General features: G+C 49.6%; 1 protein-coding gene across 1 annotated transcript; it reads left to right on the top strand.

Moving 5' to 3' along the window:
- Nucleotides 1-7,158: 7,158 nt before the first annotated feature.
- LOC142817085 (uncharacterized) lies at nucleotides 7,159-16,658 on the top strand. Its single transcript, XM_075894206.1, has one exon. It carries the CDS (start codon nucleotides 8,551-8,553, stop codon nucleotides 16,603-16,605), a length of 8,055 nt encoding a protein of 2,684 aa, XP_075750321.1. The 5' UTR covers nucleotides 7,159-8,550; the 3' UTR covers nucleotides 16,606-16,658.
- Nucleotides 16,659-17,056: the final 398 nt, after the last annotated feature.

The following is a 17,056-nucleotide window of genomic DNA, read 5'->3' as shown; positions in this document are numbered from 1 at the left end:
TCTCATGGGGAGGACACCTCAACAGTATCTCACGAGGGATGGGGGTAGAGAAGGGATTGAAAGGATATGATTAAAAGGTAAAGAGATGGAGAGAGAGGAAAAAGAGAGCGAGGCGCAGGGGCAGCGAGCGACGGAAGTAAGGAGGAGATAGGAAAGATGGACATGGTCGCATGAGTCCGAGGATGGGGCACCACTCGGCGAGAGCCCTTGTCGGCGTCAGGAGATGGCGTAGGGCGAGCCCAGTCGGCCAGAGCTACGCTGACGTCGGAGATCGCGAGGGCACAACCGGTTGGCACGAAATCCAGCGAGCGAGCACTTCTGGCATTACTAGTGCACATCTCCCACAGCGTTAACAGGTTTGGCCTACCATGCATGTTACGCCATTCGCTTGGACAGGCTCATGGTTGGGCCCAGTCTTACCAACATTACCAGGACGGATGCTGTTTACAAATACACCGTCTCTGGATTGGTCGTCGCTTTCACTGAGCGATAAATTACAAGTAAACCGAATCCCGGAATGGGCAAACGATGAAGTCAAAACTTTATAATTTAAAATTAAGCTTTAGAAGTGATGCGTGGGTCACGCATCTTACAATATAACACTTATTTGAAAAGTGATTCATGGCAGTTCAGCTGAAGGCATCGTCTGGGACACATTCACCTCGCACATTCAGTAGAATGAGTTGGCATCCTGATTAAGGACCCAGAGAGTTCTGTACTACACACAGCATGTGATGAGTCCATGTTGCCTAACAAGTCCGGTACAGAATTCATTAAACTTGCTTTTCGTGAGAGCGTTTTCCCATTGGTCAGCCGGCTTAATTAATGATGTCCCGCATCGAGATTGGTCTAAATATTCTCTCACAAAAATTTTCAGCGGCTGAAGTTTTTGTGAATACGGGTCCATACACATTAAGCTAGAGGAAAGAGTGTAGTGTCAAAAGCCAACATTATAGGTCAGTGTCTTTTGCAATGAGTATTTATTGATTGTGGGCTTTAACCTCCCAAAACCACCATATGATTATGAGACGCCGTAGTGGAGGGGTCCGTAAATTTAGACCACCTGGGGTTCTTTAGCGTACACCCAAAATCTGAGCGAGCGGGCCCTACAGCACACCTGCCTCTATCGAAAATGCAGCCGTCGCAGCCGGGATTCGATCCCGCGACCTGCGGGGCAGCAGCCGAGTACTTTAGCCACCAGACCACCACGGTGGGGCAGGCAATGAGTATTCCCAATCATTTTGGCTATGAGTGTTCACCTAATCACTCTTTGGCAATGTATGTTCACTTGATCCCTGCTTGCAATCCGCTGCAGCATGAGCCAAAACCTTTTCATTCCACAATGGCGTCGTGGCCTCCCAAAAAGAGCCTCTCGTCGAAAGGCAAGCGGTACGCGTAGTGAGGAAGACGATGCAGGGCTGCCGAGCGCGAGCACGATTTGCCGGTTTGCCACCAGGGGGTCGATCACCAGCGGGAGGCTGCGGCCGCCGTCATGAGCGAGAAGGCCCCAGCGCAGCCGCCGGACCCCCGCGAAGAAGGGTACGACTACCGGCTCGACGTGTCCATCGGTGAGCTAGCCGTGCTCGTTCGGTATATTTACGCGGCCTCACACAGGCTTCACGCCATGCTGCCTCGCTCCTCTGGCACGCGCGCCTCGTATAGCCGGGCGAACAAAACAAAGCGCGGCCTTGTCTTCTATTTGTGCTAGCTGGGAATAAAGCTTAGATGTAAAGAAATCGCGGGATGCGTGCTCAGAGATGCCCGGCAAGTGTACTGTAAGAATTCGGCAATACTTTTTAGGAGGGACAATTCTTCCGATACACTGTCAGAGTGCAGTTCATGTGGCGTCCCGATGTCGCGTTAGCGGCACCGCGCGGAGATGTTTTCGCAATCTGTGTTGACGATAAGCGCTATCACTATGGCCCTTTCATTTCATCATACTTGCCGCGGTGATTGTAGTGCTCGATTGCTGTAACACCTGTAATTCGCGGCGGCCGCACTTTCTATGGAGGCGAAAACGCTGGAGGCCTTGTACTTAGGCGCCTGTTAAAGAGCCTCAGCTGGTATGCATTTCCGCGGGCCTCTCAATGGCGTCTGTCAATGGCTAAACACCTATATCGTTATTTTATTCGGTCTTGTGTGCCGTGCAGTATATCGTGCACTGCAGTTAGCGGCTCTGCGTATGTGGAGGAGGACGACAAAACGCAGCACACGTCACCGACGTCAATATTCAAACGCCGTTTCGTTATTTTAGCCGTACCAGTATTCTTTGGTTAGGTGTATACATGATGATATGCGGGGTTTAACGTCCCAAAACCACCGTATGATTATGAGAGACGCCGTAGTGGAGGGCTTTGGAAATGTCGGCCACCTGGGGTTCTTTGACGTGCAACCGAAATCTGAGCTCATGGGACTACGGCATTTTCGCCTCTATCGAAAATGCAGCCGCTGCAGCCGGGACTCGATCCCACGATTTGCGTGGTTAAGTTACAATTCAGCAGTATTGAATTTCATATACTGTACGTGTGCCATACTTTAGCGTTACGATTAAGACGAGTTAGATTAAAAGATTAAGGCGCGAAGACGCGCGGTATTCGTATTTGGCGGTCGATCCGACATTAGTGTTATTCAACTGTGCCTTCTTGTGGATAATAAACACGCTGTTTTAAAGCTTAACGTAAATGGCCACGTTAATTGACAGCTTCGAAATCGTGTGCGCTCACCGCCGCTTGATATGCAGTGCAATAAACAATCTAAAGTTTGAATTTTTATACTGCTGACAAAAATTCATATAAATTTACCACGCTTATGGCATCGCCTCTCAAAGACCCAGTGCTTTAATTATTTATTTATTTATTTATTTATTATTTATTTATTTATTTATTTACACTCGTACCCACAACGCCATTTAGGCGTTACAGTGGGGGGGGGGGGGGGGTGTGTTACAGAGAGAATTTATAAATCATACATTTCAAGAGCATTGGTTGTGAAAAACTAAGGAGAAATAGCGGCATACATTGTTGTCAATGCACATGAATTTCATAAAGATCAGCTAACCCAGAGGAAGAGAGAAAACAAAAATGAAATTTATACTGTACAAACATAAAAAATACAGAAACGATGTAATAAAAACTAAACACTGCATAAAATTCGACTGCAGCTGAAGACAGAATGAGATGTCAAAGAGCGGCCGCAAAAGCTTCGTTATCTATTATGCTGACCTTGTCAGCAGGCAGACGATTCCATTCAGAAATAGTTTTCGGGAAAAAAGTGCTTTTAAAAAGATTAGTCCTGCAGCTATATTCTCTAACCTTGAGCTCATGATCTGTTCGTTTTGATACATAATGAGGCTGAAGAATATACTGATTACGGTCTATTCCAATGTGGCCATGATATATATTGTGAAAAAGCTTCAAGCGCAAAATTTGCCTTATTTTTTTCTAGAAGCTCCCATTTTAATGTTTCCTTTGTGGCAGTAGTGCTAGGGTTTCTCTCAAAGCTACCGATAACGTATCTTGCAGCCATGTTCTGAACTCGTTTAAGCCTGTCGCAATCGGCATTTGTGGGAGGATCCCACACAGTGCACCCATACTCTAATATTGGTCTGACGTAGCTGTTGTAGAGAAGATCGCGGGCCTGCTGAGGAAACAGCTTTGTGTTACGCCGCAAGAATCCCAACACCTTACATGACTTTGCAGTAACGTAATCGACCTGCCTGTGCCAACACATGAATGATGTAAGGAATACACCCAAGTACTTATACTCTGAAACAGTTTGTAACGAAGAACCAGACAGACTATAAAATGTCGATGCCATACGTTTTTTTTGTGTGTGTGTGAAACGCATATGAACAGTTTTCTGTACGTTTATTTGCATATGTGAATCACGGCACCAGTTTTCCATTTTCGTTAAATCATTTTGTAAAAGAACGGTATCATCGACGCTTGCAACTTCCATATATATTATTAGATCATCAGCAAACAATCTGATGGAAGAAGCGATGGTGTCGGGAAGATCATTTATGAATAATAAAAAAGAGCAAGGAGCCCAACACTGAGCCCTGAGGGACACCAGATGTTACGCTAGCCATACCCGATTTTGCGCCATTTACCACTGCGTACTGAGAACGCAAGGAAAAGTATTCCCGAATCCATGTTATCACCTGTTCATTGATGTTAAACCAACGTAGCTTACATACAAGCAGCCCGTGATCTACGAGGTCGAACGCTTTCCTGAAGTCTACAAATGTCGAATCAACACAGGAGCTTTCATCCAGTGAACTACAAACTTCGTGAAAAAATTCTGTTAATTGAGTTATACAGGAAAGCCCTCGTCTAAAACCATGCTGTCTTGGATTATGAAGATTTTGATTGGTTATGTGTGTCATTACATTGCTGCACAAGACGTGCTCTAATATTTTGCAGGCTATACTTGTCAGAGATATTGGTCTGTAATTGCTGACTAGTTCACGAGGACCTGATTTATACACAGGCACAACGCATGCCACCTTCCAGTCGCGTGGCAGGTTTCCCGTTCTCAATGATTTCGAGTATGGAACCTTAAGGAAAGGCGCGATGAACGGTGCACACATTTTGAGAAAACCGCCTCTCAATCCATCCGGTCCTCCTGCTTTGCTAGGGTCTAAGTGTTCGAAGAGACACTGGATGCCGTTTTCATCAACAGCTACGTCATCCATATCTGTCATACATCTGTTAGTAGGCGTAGGCAAAGCGCTGTTTGACGAACACGACGAAAATATGCAGGAAAAAAATGTGTTAAAACAGCTGGCCTTACCTAAGCTATTTTCCATTTCTTTACCGTCATGCTGAAGCGAAAGAATACACACTCCATGTTTTTTATTACATTTGACCAGATTCCAGAACAACTTTTTTGTTGTTTTGAATCGAGTAGGCAGATCGTTGAAAAAATCTTTTTTTCGCATGACGGATTTTTGTTTGCAGAAGTTTTCTGATGTTTTCAAGTTGCTGGTTTTCAAGTTTCAAGTTGCTCCGAGGTGGGGTTTTTCTTAAATTTTGTATATACCCTATTCCGTTTACCGGTAAGGCGCCGCAGCTCACCATTAAACCATGGCTTCGATTTAGTACGACGTGTAGTCTGCACCCATGAAGGCACGTACTTTTCCTGTAGGTCAAGCATTTTTGTTTTGAAAAGGAGCCATAACTCTTGAATGCTGCAAGCACCGGAACGGCGTTCGAATTCTGGAGAGAAAGCTTCCAATGCAAGGCCTATCTGGTTTACGTTTCCCTGGCTGTAATTATACATTTTTTATGATGCGGCTCTCTGAGACTTTTCGTATGTTAGCTTCATTTCACACAAAACAGCTTTATGGTCGCTAATGCCAGGTACCACCAAAACCGTTTTTACCCAGTTTGGCTGATTAGTTAAGAATAAGTCTAAGATATTATTTTGTCTCGTGCTTTGCTTTACTATCTGAGTTGAGGAAAAGCTTTTAAGCATGTCCAACATTTCCCTTGCTGCTGCAGATGTAGCCCCCGCACTGGAAGACTGATCATTCAACGAAAGCTCTAGAATATTAAAGTCCCCGCCTATAACAAAATAATCAGTATGGACGGTCTCTAGTGTCTCTGAAAAATCGGTCATGACGGTTGTAGAACTTGCAGGAGGCCTATAAAATGAGCACACTGATAATGTTTTTCCATTTGATAATCTGATCTTGAAGTGCCGCCACCTAGATCAAGTGCGGAACAAGACAGCGGACTATCAACAAGTATAAAGACGCCACCGCCATGACGATTTCTATCGTTCCTAAAGCAGTTGTAACAGCTTGGAAAGACCTCGGCGTCTCTTACGTCAGCATCTAGCCATGATTCGGTTCCAAGCGCAATGCTTGGTTTTACCACGCAAAGCAGGTTATGAAAATCTTCCACCTTGTTTTTGATGCTACGGCAATTGACAACCAGGAAAGCTACATCTGCTATAGAGCTGCGCATGCGTCATCTAGTTTGCACAACCTGGCCACCATTTTCATCGTGCACGTATATTTGCCCATTTAAAAACAGTTTATCATATTTCAGATTTACGCGAGCACCGTTAGAAGCATTCCTTTCGCCGAATTCCCAGAGAAACTTTCTTTTCCTGCGCACTGTCTGTGAGAAATCTTCCGATATACTAATACTGGAACCTTTTAGCTTCCTAGCGTTGGCTAAGATCGTCTGTTTGTCTTTGTACGTTGAAAACATTGCAATAAGTGGTCGCGGTTTGTCATTCTCCATGGTACCGTCCAAGCCTGTGTGCAAGCTCAATCTTCACTGACGATAATCCTAAACCGGATACGATTTCTTGAACTTCTTTCTCAGAAGCAGCTGCGCAATTCACGACTTTCACTGTCCGCGACACCATAAAATATCAAGTTACATCGCCTGCTGCGGTTTTCCAGGTCATCCACTTTAGCGGATAAATCCTTTACGATACTATGCGTGTCTTCAGTTTTCTTTCTGCATTCTGTCACAGCTTCTTTCAAGTTTGCGAACTGGGCTATTGCGCTTTCCATTGAATCTATTCGTGACTCAAGCTCTTGTATAGCTGTATTACTTTGATTTTGCGACGTCTCAATAGCCTGTAATTTGGCCTTTATGTCTTTCTGACCATCCAAAATTTGATTTAGCGCCTCTGCCGTAGTCGGACCAGGGTTTAACTCAACGTCACCACAAAGAAACAAAAGCAAGAAATAAAACGCGTATCTGCGTAGTAAAACAAAGCGACGTCTAGTATAACAACACACAACACGGCATTTTAAGTCCGTGCTTGAACTACGGGGCGTGACCGGCATCATGAGTACGTAAAAGATGAAACCCTCATTTGAACAACTGCCAACCTGCGTTAGCAGAAGAAAATGCGTGAGTGGCACGGTCACGTTGGTGCCGGCCTCACGCCCCGTCGCTGTACTGATCCAGTCCTGCTTTTGTACTTGGTAGACACGGCCTTCATCCGCCCAGGGTTCGTTGATCGGCAGTTGACACTGTCCAAAAGGGGTAGCCGGGCACACACCGCAATCGTCGTCCTGGCCTAGGTCCTCGGCTCTGCACAGTGTAGTCGCCGATGTATGTCGCTCAGTGATTGCGCTGCCATTACGATGATGCGCATTTACGACGGAGCAGTAGATAACCTGCGTTAGCAGAAGAAAATGCGTGAGTGGCACGGTCATGTTGGTGCCGGCCTCACGCCCAGTCCGAGAAGGTTTAAAGAAATGTGGAGATGCAGAACTGAATTATTTTCAGATTATAACATATTAGTATTCACGCAGTGTTCGCTGATTTCAATAGATAAGTTACTTTTGTGGCATCTATATATATAGAAACTACAGAGTGTCCTGACAGCGACGTAAACATGAAAATGCGGTAGGATATGACCACGGTCGATATCGTGTAGCTTCTGAAGTGCATTAAGGAAACCGAGTATATACCATTCAGTAGAGCCGGAGACGCTATGGTATTGGCACTTCGCCGAGAACTTAGGCATACAAAAAGTCCTCTGTTACACGCTCTTAAACTGCGCGAATGCCCAGGACAATAGAGAGAGAACCCGCACAGAACACGAGCGCAGATGTGTTTTCTTACTCGTGTCATGACGATTTCGCGCAGTTTGAGAACGTGAACCAACTAGCCCGCCAGAACGTTTCAGTGGAGAACGCCCTTTGTCCGCATTGTTTACACGTCTTAAGTTTGGGGCGTAGAAAGACGGCCTGACAGCGGTGAATTACGACAAGTTTGAATAACAATTCTAGATGGTCAAAGGGTGCAACAAAGTTCCTGGGCTCATATATGCGGAACTTACTGACTGGCCAATGCGTGTGGCAATAAATCAACTTAAGGGGAAACACAAATCGATGACTTTTAAGCATAGAGCACCCTTGGGCTCGCTTAAAGTCAGAACGCTCGAGATGTAAAGTAATATATATAATGAAACCTGCTTGAAAAAAAAAAGGCAATTATTTCTCCCCGTCGTGTATTTATTCGCCATCTCGAATATATTTCCTCTATACGCTGTAAAAAAATTTTTCTGAACTCTAACGCAAGCTTCCAACTCGTTGCTGTGAGACGCGCGCGTTCGCCAGGCGGCGCCAGAGACAAATCTCAGTGCTTTTTCTGCGCAGGAGACAAGAACGACGATCGCTTCTGGGGCGAGGAGATCGTGAAACCCAGCCGAAAGCTATCTTTTGAGCGTGACATCCGTGTGCAGGAGTTCGAAAAAGAGCGCAGATCGTGCGAGGTGCGCAAGCTTGTGCGCTCGCCTGAAACCAAGGCGCGTGCCGCTGAACCATCGCTCGAAAGCAGCGGTTCGGCATCGCAGAAGAGTCGCAGAAGCCGCCAAAAGAGAAGCAAGAAGCGAAAGTCCAAAAAGAAGAGAAAGAAGAAAAAGAAGAGGAGGCGCAGCAGAGATGACAGCAGCTCAACGGCGACCACCGGCAAGACGACTGAGTCCAGGGAGTCCTTGGGCGCATCGTTGTCGCAGCTGGTATCTCCAGCAGTTGCGAACACCTCCACAGCTGCAGCACCAGAGAGCCCTCTTATGGACGAGAGAGCCATGGATGCAGCGACCATTGGAGAACCTGCAGGCGTGATACAGCCGACAGAAGTGACCGCGACAGAGCCACTGAAACAAAAGAGTAGACGGGATAAGCAGCACCGGTCTTCACGCGAAGACGACTTGGCTGCTATCGGGACACCGGCCAGCGGCGGTGAAGCGATGGGTTCTACCAACATGTACAGCCAGCAATGGACAACGGACACAATAAACCGGCAGGGAGACTACCGACAGCCACGACTACCGACAACAGAGGGCGCATATGACCAGCGAACAAGCGACAACAGTGCCCACGCAATGCCGTATCAGCACGCACAAGACATTCAACGGTGGGAAACCGGGCACTTGAATCGCCTTTACCAACAAGTACACCAACTGCGCTGTCAGCTCGATATGGCTAGACAGATTCAGTGTACTGCCACAACACCAACACAATTCAACGCTGCCGAGTTACAGAAAGGACAAGAGACTCGCTGTACGTGTCGGCAGATGGAGGGATCTTACGAAAAGCAGCAGGCTAAGCAGATGAGAAAAATGAGAGACGCCACTGATGACCAGAGAGTGCAAGACGCTCGCCAGAGGTGCCACGATATGGAGAAAGCCTACGAAAAACAGCAGGCTGATCAGTTCGCTCGCCAGCGATGTCATGAGACGGAGGGAGCTTACGAAAAGCAGCAGGCTGAGCAGATGAGAAAAATGAGAGACGACACTGATGACCAGAGAGCGCAAGACGCTCGCCAGAGGTGCCGCGATATGGAGAGAGCCTACGAAAAGCAGCAGGCTGAGCTTTCGGGACAATTTGGGAATGTCGCTAATGACGAGACAGCGCAAGCCACTCGCCAGAAGTGTCGCGAGATGGAGAGTGCTTACGAAAAGCAGCAGGCTGACATGTTGAGCAAAATGAGAGATGCCACTGATCATGAGACACCACGAGAGGCTCGCCAACGGTGTCGCGAAATGGAGAGAACTTATGAAAAGGAACAGGCTGACATTTTGAGCAAAATAAGAGAGGCCACTGACAATGAGACACCACGAGAGGCTCGACAGAGATGTCACGAGATGGAGAGAGCTTACGAAAAACAGCAGGCTGAGCTTTTGGGACAAGTTGGGAATGTATCTAATGACAAAACAGCGCGAGACGCTCGCCAGAAGTGTCGCGAGATGGAGAGAACCTACGAAAAGCAACAGGCTGAGCAATTGACAGAGACTGGAAAAGACGAAGGAAGTTCACGTGAAGAACGGCGAAGACGAAGAGAGGCGCGCCGAAAATGTCATACAATGGAGAAAGCATATGAACTGGAACAAGCAGCACAGCAGTACAAAAACTCACAAGGGATGGCGCGTGACAGGTATCAGAAAACGTGGAACATGAACCAGGAGCGGTCAGTGGAGCCACTTAGTCAGGCCGAAGAAAAGGAGGAACGCCAGAGGTACCAAAGAGCGCAGGCGCTGGAGAAGGCGTACGAGATGGAACAGAGAGCCCACTTTCCAAGAGCGATGCAGCAGAAGCAGCCACAGGAGGCTCAGCTTCAGAGGCACCAAATACCAGAACAGTTAAATAGTCAGGCCGAAGAAAAGGAGGAACGCCAGAGGTACCAAAGAGCGCAGGCGCTGGAGAAGGCGTACGAGATGGAACAGAGAGCCCACTTTCCAAGAGCGATGCAGCAGAAGCAGCCACAGGAGGCTCAGCTCCAGGGGTACCAAATACCGGAACAGTTAAATAGTCAGGCCGAAGAAAAGGAGGAACGCCAGAGGTACCAAAGAGCGCAGGCGCTGGAGAAGGCGTACGAGATGGAACAGAAAGCCCACTTTGCAAGAGCGATGCAGCAGAAGCAGCCACAGGAGGCTCAGCTCCAGGGGTACCAAATACCGGAGCAGTTAAATAGTCAGGCCGAAGAAAAGGAGGAACGCCAGAGGTACCAAAGAGCGCAGGCGCTGGAGAAGGCGTACGAGATGGAACAGAGAGCCCACTTTGCAAGAGCGATGCAGCAGAAGCAGCCACAGGAGGCTCAGCTCCAGGGGTACCAAATACCGGAGCAGTTAAATAGTCAGGCCGAAGAAAAGGAGGAACGCCAGAGGTACCAAAGAGCGCAGGCGCTGGAGAAGGCGTACGAGATGGAACAGAAAGCCCACTTTGCAAGAGCGATGCAGCAGAAGCAGCCACAGGAGGCTCAGCTCCAGGGGTACCAAATACCGGAGCAGTTAAATAGTCAGGCCGAAGAAAAGGAGGAACGCCAGAGGTATCAAAGAGCGCAGGCGCTGGAGAAGGCGTACGAGATGGAACAGAGAGCCCACTTTGCAAGAGCGATGCAGCAGAAGCAGCCACAGGAGGCTCAGCTCCAGAGGTACCAAATACCGGAGCAGTTAAATAGTCAGGCCGAAGAAAAGGAGGAACGCCAGAGGTACCAAAGAGCGCAGGCACTGGAGAAGGCGTACGAGATGGAACAGAAAGCCCACTTTCCAAGAGCGATGCAGCAGAAGCAGCGACAGGAGGCTCAGCTCCAGAGGTACCAAATACCGGAGCAGTTAAATAGTCAGGCCGAAGAAAAGGAGGAACGCCAGAGGTATCAAAGAGCGCAGGCGCTGGAGAAGGCGTACGAGATGGAACAGAGAGCCCACTTTTCAAGAGCGATGCAGCAGAAGCAGCCACAGGAGGCTCAGCTCCAGAGGTACGAAATACCGGAGCAGTTAAATAAGGAGCAAGAGCAGAATGCTCAGCCGGGTCCTGCAGCGCAGGCGAAACAAGTAACGCAACAGTCGTACAAACAGGAAAAAGGTACAGAACAAGGGGCACACCAATCCGCCATGCAGCATGACAAAGAACAGAAAGTTGTATCTGATCGAAATACGCGGGACTCACTCGGCTGTCAGAAGGATCTGCCAATGAAAGGTAATCAAAAAGGCTTGAAATCAATGCAGCCACACGTGGCACAAGATGTGGCAAAACAACAATGGCAGCAATTCGACAAAATGTTTGATGCAAAGCAGGAGCAGTCGGTAAAAACACCTGAAATAGTTTTGAAGCGCGAACAAAAAGCAGAGGTGTTTGCGCTTGAGAGAAAACCAACTTTAACACTATTCACCCCTCCCGGATTCGGACCCGTTGGTTCGCAGCTGAAGATAAAAACGAGATTAAAAGTAGACGCAGTGCCGCTGAGCCCGGATAATGTGGGATCCGTTGAAAAGACAGTTGTTCTTGAGGATTACCTCGGCGGGAGTGAGGATGGAACGTTTAGCCAAGAGAGCGTCGAAGCATATAGGCGGGGACTCACGACAGCTCCGCCCGTTGTTACTGTCGTCGAAAAGCCCACCGTTGCAGTTCAGGGTACGGAAGAAACATTTGTATCCAATGTCACGCTCATCATCAATCCCGCAACACCGAACATTACTCAAGTGATTGAGCAACCTTCAATGGAACAGCCGAAAAACGAGGTCTTGAATCTCCTTGCGAATGCGCTCGGTATCGGTACTGATAGTTCCCACCAGGATGACACTGCGGGGCAGGGGTCGTCGTCAACGAACACGGTATTACTTGGAGGAGTGGGCACCTTCAACGAGGATACGTCCAGCACGCCCGCAACATCGAAATACACCCAATTACCAGGAGCCGAAACCGTAGTCGAAATGGTCCAGGACTGCTTCCAAGCCATGGATGATGTAATTGAAACCGGAATACGCTCGACACCATCTAACTTCACTGAAGTAAAAGGAGCCGAAACTGTAGTGAGAATGGTTCAAGACTGCTTCGAGGTAATGGACAATGTAGTTCAAAGCGAGACATACACGTACCCCGCAACGCTAACAATGCGTAAAGGTTCAGCCTCATCCACGGTCTCTACATCTCAGACGCACTCGAGATCGTCTGTCAAATCTGCGCGTCACAGAATGGCAGGCGATAGGAAAAGATCTTGTGACAACCGTAGGAGGTCCTTGATATCTAGAAATTCCACATCCGCTGACTCTCTGCGTTCGAGGAAGTCTCGAAAATCTAATAACTTCGATTCTACAGACGCATGGACTAAGAGGTGCTCGCAACTGTCCGAAGACTCTGGCCTATGGCGTCTACCCTCATTTCCAGGACTCAGCGCAAGAGTTGAAGAAGCTGTCAACAGGCCCGATGTTACCGGTTTAGTCAACAGGCCAGACGTCGATCGCCTGCGTTCTGCCTGTCTACTACTAGAGTCAGTAACAGGACTTGTTCAAGATAGTGTGGGCAAAGATCTTGCTAATGCGAAAGCTACCATCCTAAGCGCAGGTGACCCGCTCAGGACAACTGTCACTGCATATGTTGTGGAAGACGACGACAGGAAGAAACGCCGCAGCCGGAAACGCAAGAAGCGTAAGAAAGACAAGAAGCGTAAAAAGAGTCGAAAGCGTAAAAAACACAAAAAGAGTCGAAAGCATCGGAAGAAAAAGCATAAGACGAAGAAGAAGAAGAAAAAGAAGAAGAAAAAGAAGAAGAAGAAAAAGAAGAAGAAAAAGAAGAAGAAGAAGAGCAAGAGCCCTCCCACTTCAGCACAGTCATCAAGTTCAACAGTGGAAAAAGTAGGCGACGGGAAGACTCCGTCTCCTACAACCTCTAAAACTACATCAAAACGCTTAGCCAAAGCTAGTGTGACGGCATCTTCAACGACTTCCGTATCTACGCAAACAGACGACTTATTGAGAGGGTCCAGACAACGCATACAGAGAGAGGCGTACCTACCGCCGGCAGGCGAAGGGCGGCGATTTCGTAGAGGTCGAAGCGGAACATACACCGACACAACAGATAGCAGCGTCGTCTCACAAAAATACCGTATTGTCACCCACGTGGTTCTAGGCGACGGCAGCATAGTAAGTAGTGCGAGTGGCAGTGGTTCGGAGAGGGTCTACCAGTTCTCGGATCCACGGAGCAAATCCAGGCAGCGCGTGGCGGGCCAGTGGTCTCCCTCACCGCTCGACACACCTGGAATGGTAGAACGCACGTCTTCCGAATGCGCCAACTGCGGGCCTGCGTTTTGCCAAAGACCACCGCGACCATCCCATCAGCGGGACGATAGACTCGACGATGATCGATACGACCGGCCAAAGCGGCGGAGACGTCGCTATCGCTCCTCAGGATCTCGCTCATCGAGACGCCGGCGCCGCTACAGCGACTCGGACAGCACGTCGAGTGGGTCACGGCGTCGGCGCCGCCGCCGTCGTCGGCGTCATCGGCGATCATACGAAGGCCGACCACGCCGCTACTACGGCGACGACCCCGAGATACCAGGCAGGCCCGGCCGCCCTATGTACGCAAGTCCTCCGCCGTACTATTACGACGGGCTGATGGGACCACCTCTGACTTATATGCGACGTAGGGCGCGTTCCTACGAGCGTGTCCCGCCTCGTTTTCCACGCTACGTGGCCGGCTATGGGCCGTCAGTTATTGCCGATATGTCGCCTCCTGTGCCATTCGGGTCGAGTGCTGAAGCTGTTCCGCCCATGTCAATGATGATAGGAAACAACATGATGCAGCCGTCACCAATGGCACAATCACCACAGTTCCCACCGCCGTCGCTTCCCATGCCAGCGCTACCTCCACCATCACAGCAGACCTCCCCTCTAATGCCTCAGGCGATGCCCAGTCCAACAGTGTTATCGGCACCGATGCCACAGCCTTCGTTCACAACGCTGCCATCTCTCGGGATGCCACAGATGGTGCCGCCATCCGACCCCGCCCTTCCGACCAAGCAGCGTTCACTCACGGTCGAGATCCAAACTCCACCCGCTAGTCCCCCAGTTCCTACGTCGCATACAGCTTCAGCACCCTTGCTAACCTATCAGAACCGGTACGGAACTAATTCGAGCAGCAATGACAGCTGGAAGGCCGGAAACTCTGCCAGTCAACAACCGACAAGCTTTTCTACGACAATATCGACGTCATCGTTTAGCGGAGGAACACCGCTGGGGTATGGTGGTAAAGCTGCTGAGAATCCCTGGATGGCGTCTTACAATTTTATGCGGCGGAATTTCAACCAAGGCAACCTCGTGCTGAGCGTAATTTTCATTTTAGGCATAGCCGCCTGTGTGATAGCACTGATTGGACAGTATGGCCGCTATCGCGAAAGCCGGGAAACCATAGAGGAAGAGGAGGAAGGAGGCGTTATGCACGGCCCGTGGCTCTTCAACTTGTCAGGAGTAGCATCTACAGTGCTCATGCGCGGATACAAGCTATGTCATGCACCGGACTGCAAACGTGAAGCTGACAGGCTGGCTAGCGTGCTCGGAACCGGCCCGTGTGACAGTTTCTACGACTATGTTTGTTCGCGCCGCTGGATGCCCAAACGCGAACCACCTGACGCTATGACAGCGGACGACGCCGCCATGCAAGACATCCAGGATAACGTCTGGCGAAAAATTAAGAGTGACAACAAGCAGTCGCTGGCAGCAGCAATGTGGAGAAGTTGCGTAGACGTTGGCCGTATAGACGCCACTCCTTTCCTTGATTTTCTAAATGCATCAGGGCTAGCCGGATGGCCGTACCACGAGGCACCGTTGGACGTGGATATACTGCACGTCGCTGGCCGTTTGGTTCGCTTGCTGCAGTTATCCACACTGCTGAGTTTACGCGTCGAGCACGGCTCCGACACAAGTGTCACCATTGTGCTGGGTCACGCAGCCGCACCGCTGAATATCCGCGACTTCCGAAACAATGCTACTTTGACTGCTTTTGTGAAGAGGGTGGAAAAAACAATGGGTTTCCTCACATCAGACACCAATGACACCACGACCAGAGCAGTTGAAGTGCTCAACTTTTGCCTACGACTAGTGAACCTCAACGCTGCCAAAGGCAGCAGCGCGTCTGGATCTGGCTCGAACTTTTCAAGCTTTCTGAACTCAGCGTTGGGCGACCTTGTGAAGTTGACCAAAAAGAATGTTCATGTGGAAATTCGACCGCCAAAGTACGGAAACGAACTAAATCAACTGTTGAATACCGTATCGCCACGCGCGGCGCTCAACTACTTGGGCTTTTACGCAGTGGATCATTTGTGGCCTTTCTCACCCGAGGGTGAGAGACAAGTTAAACCTGGTCACCGCGAGCGAGGCTGCCTCCGGATGACGGAAAGAGCTCGTCCAGCTGAAATTCTTGAAATCGGCTTTCAGATATATAAGAACCGTCTGAATTGGACAGACTTGCACCGACTTGCGAACGAGACGAAGAGACACATAATAGCCGGCGTCCGGTCATTGTCCTGGATGGATCATGCCATGAAGCTTAAGGTCATCGAGAAAATCGATGCGACGAGCGTCGAGTTCTTTCCACGTCACCTGAAAGCCAACGCAATGGTGGCACCGACGACGCAGCGTAGTGCACTCGAGCTTTACCAACGTGCTGTCGAAGACAGCTTTGTGACTTCTGTCCGTAGTGGTACGGCGCCAAGCGACGGTCTCTTCTCGCATCACTCGAAGCTTGGCTCCGACGGCGTGCTGCGCATTCCTCTGGCCGCGGCTGTGGCAATGTCGGCAACCAATGGAGCGTCACCTTCGCCTTACCTTGTCCTTCTGCGTTCTACGCGGCTCAGCGTGCGGTTAGCGAAGGCGCTGCTGCGGATGGCCCTGAACGACTCCTGGACGCCTACAGGCCGTAGTCGGTACCAAGCGGTACAGTCGTGCTTCTTGTCACGGTTCCCAGCATTGCGCGACCCTCTCGAAGAGGGCCGACTCGTATCCAAGCCGGCTGCCGTGGCGCTAGACGACGTGCTCGAGCACGTGGCCGTCGCGCTTGCACACATGGAGTTCCGACGCGGCGTACAGCATCTGCGTCAAAATATGACCGACTACCGGTTGGCCGACGCCCAGGCATGGTCGTCCGAGCAGCTGTTCTTCACGTCGTACGCCGAGTCGGAATGCCAAGCTTACGACAATGAGTGGGCCTTCAGACGATTCCTAGCGCTCAATGAGAGCCCCGCGAGGCAGCGCGTCGACATGGCGCTGGCGCACGACCCCACCTTCCACAGGGCGTTCCACTGCCACCGCGGGTTTGCCATGCGGCCACGCCACAGCTGCAGCTTCTGGTGACACAGCACCGTTGTTTGGTGCCCATAAATAAATGTTTATGTTCCGCCTCCTCGCATCAGGCCTATTTACGAATCTTGCGCAAAGCTCACGTGAGTAGTTTGGTCGGCTAGCTGGTATTGCATGCATCTTCGAAACGTTACAGTGCACATATAGATGGAGACAAAGGCATTGTGTATTGCGTTTTCTTCTTTTATTCCCGTCTGTGTGCGCTGTAATTACGTATCCAAGTTGCACAAAGTGATATAAAAAATCGGCAGATCCCATGTACAGTGGGAATTGATGATGTGCGAAACATGAATGAGGAAGTGTGATGATCACCATCATCATCATTACCATCATGACTAGTCCACTGCCGGACAAAGGCCTCTGCCATGTTCCGCCAGTTAACCTGGTCCTGTGCTTTCTGCTGCCAATTTATACCCGCAAACTTATTAATCTCATACGCCCACCT

The sequence above is a fragment of the Rhipicephalus microplus genome, chromosome 1, assembly GCF_043290135.1.
Source record: "Rhipicephalus microplus isolate Deutch F79 chromosome 1, USDA_Rmic, whole genome shotgun sequence".
NCBI classification, from domain to species: Eukaryota; Metazoa; Arthropoda; class Arachnida; order Ixodida; family Ixodidae; genus Rhipicephalus; species Rhipicephalus microplus.
The sequence above is the reverse complement of the archived record's forward strand: the minus strand, read 5'-3'. Positions and strand labels throughout refer to the sequence as shown.

Bases quoted from the DNA above. Each gene is read 5' to 3' on its own strand.
- LOC142817085 (XM_075894206.1), top strand. From the start codon at position 8,551: ATGGACGAGAGAGCCATGGATGCAGCGACCATTGGAGAACCTGCAGGC.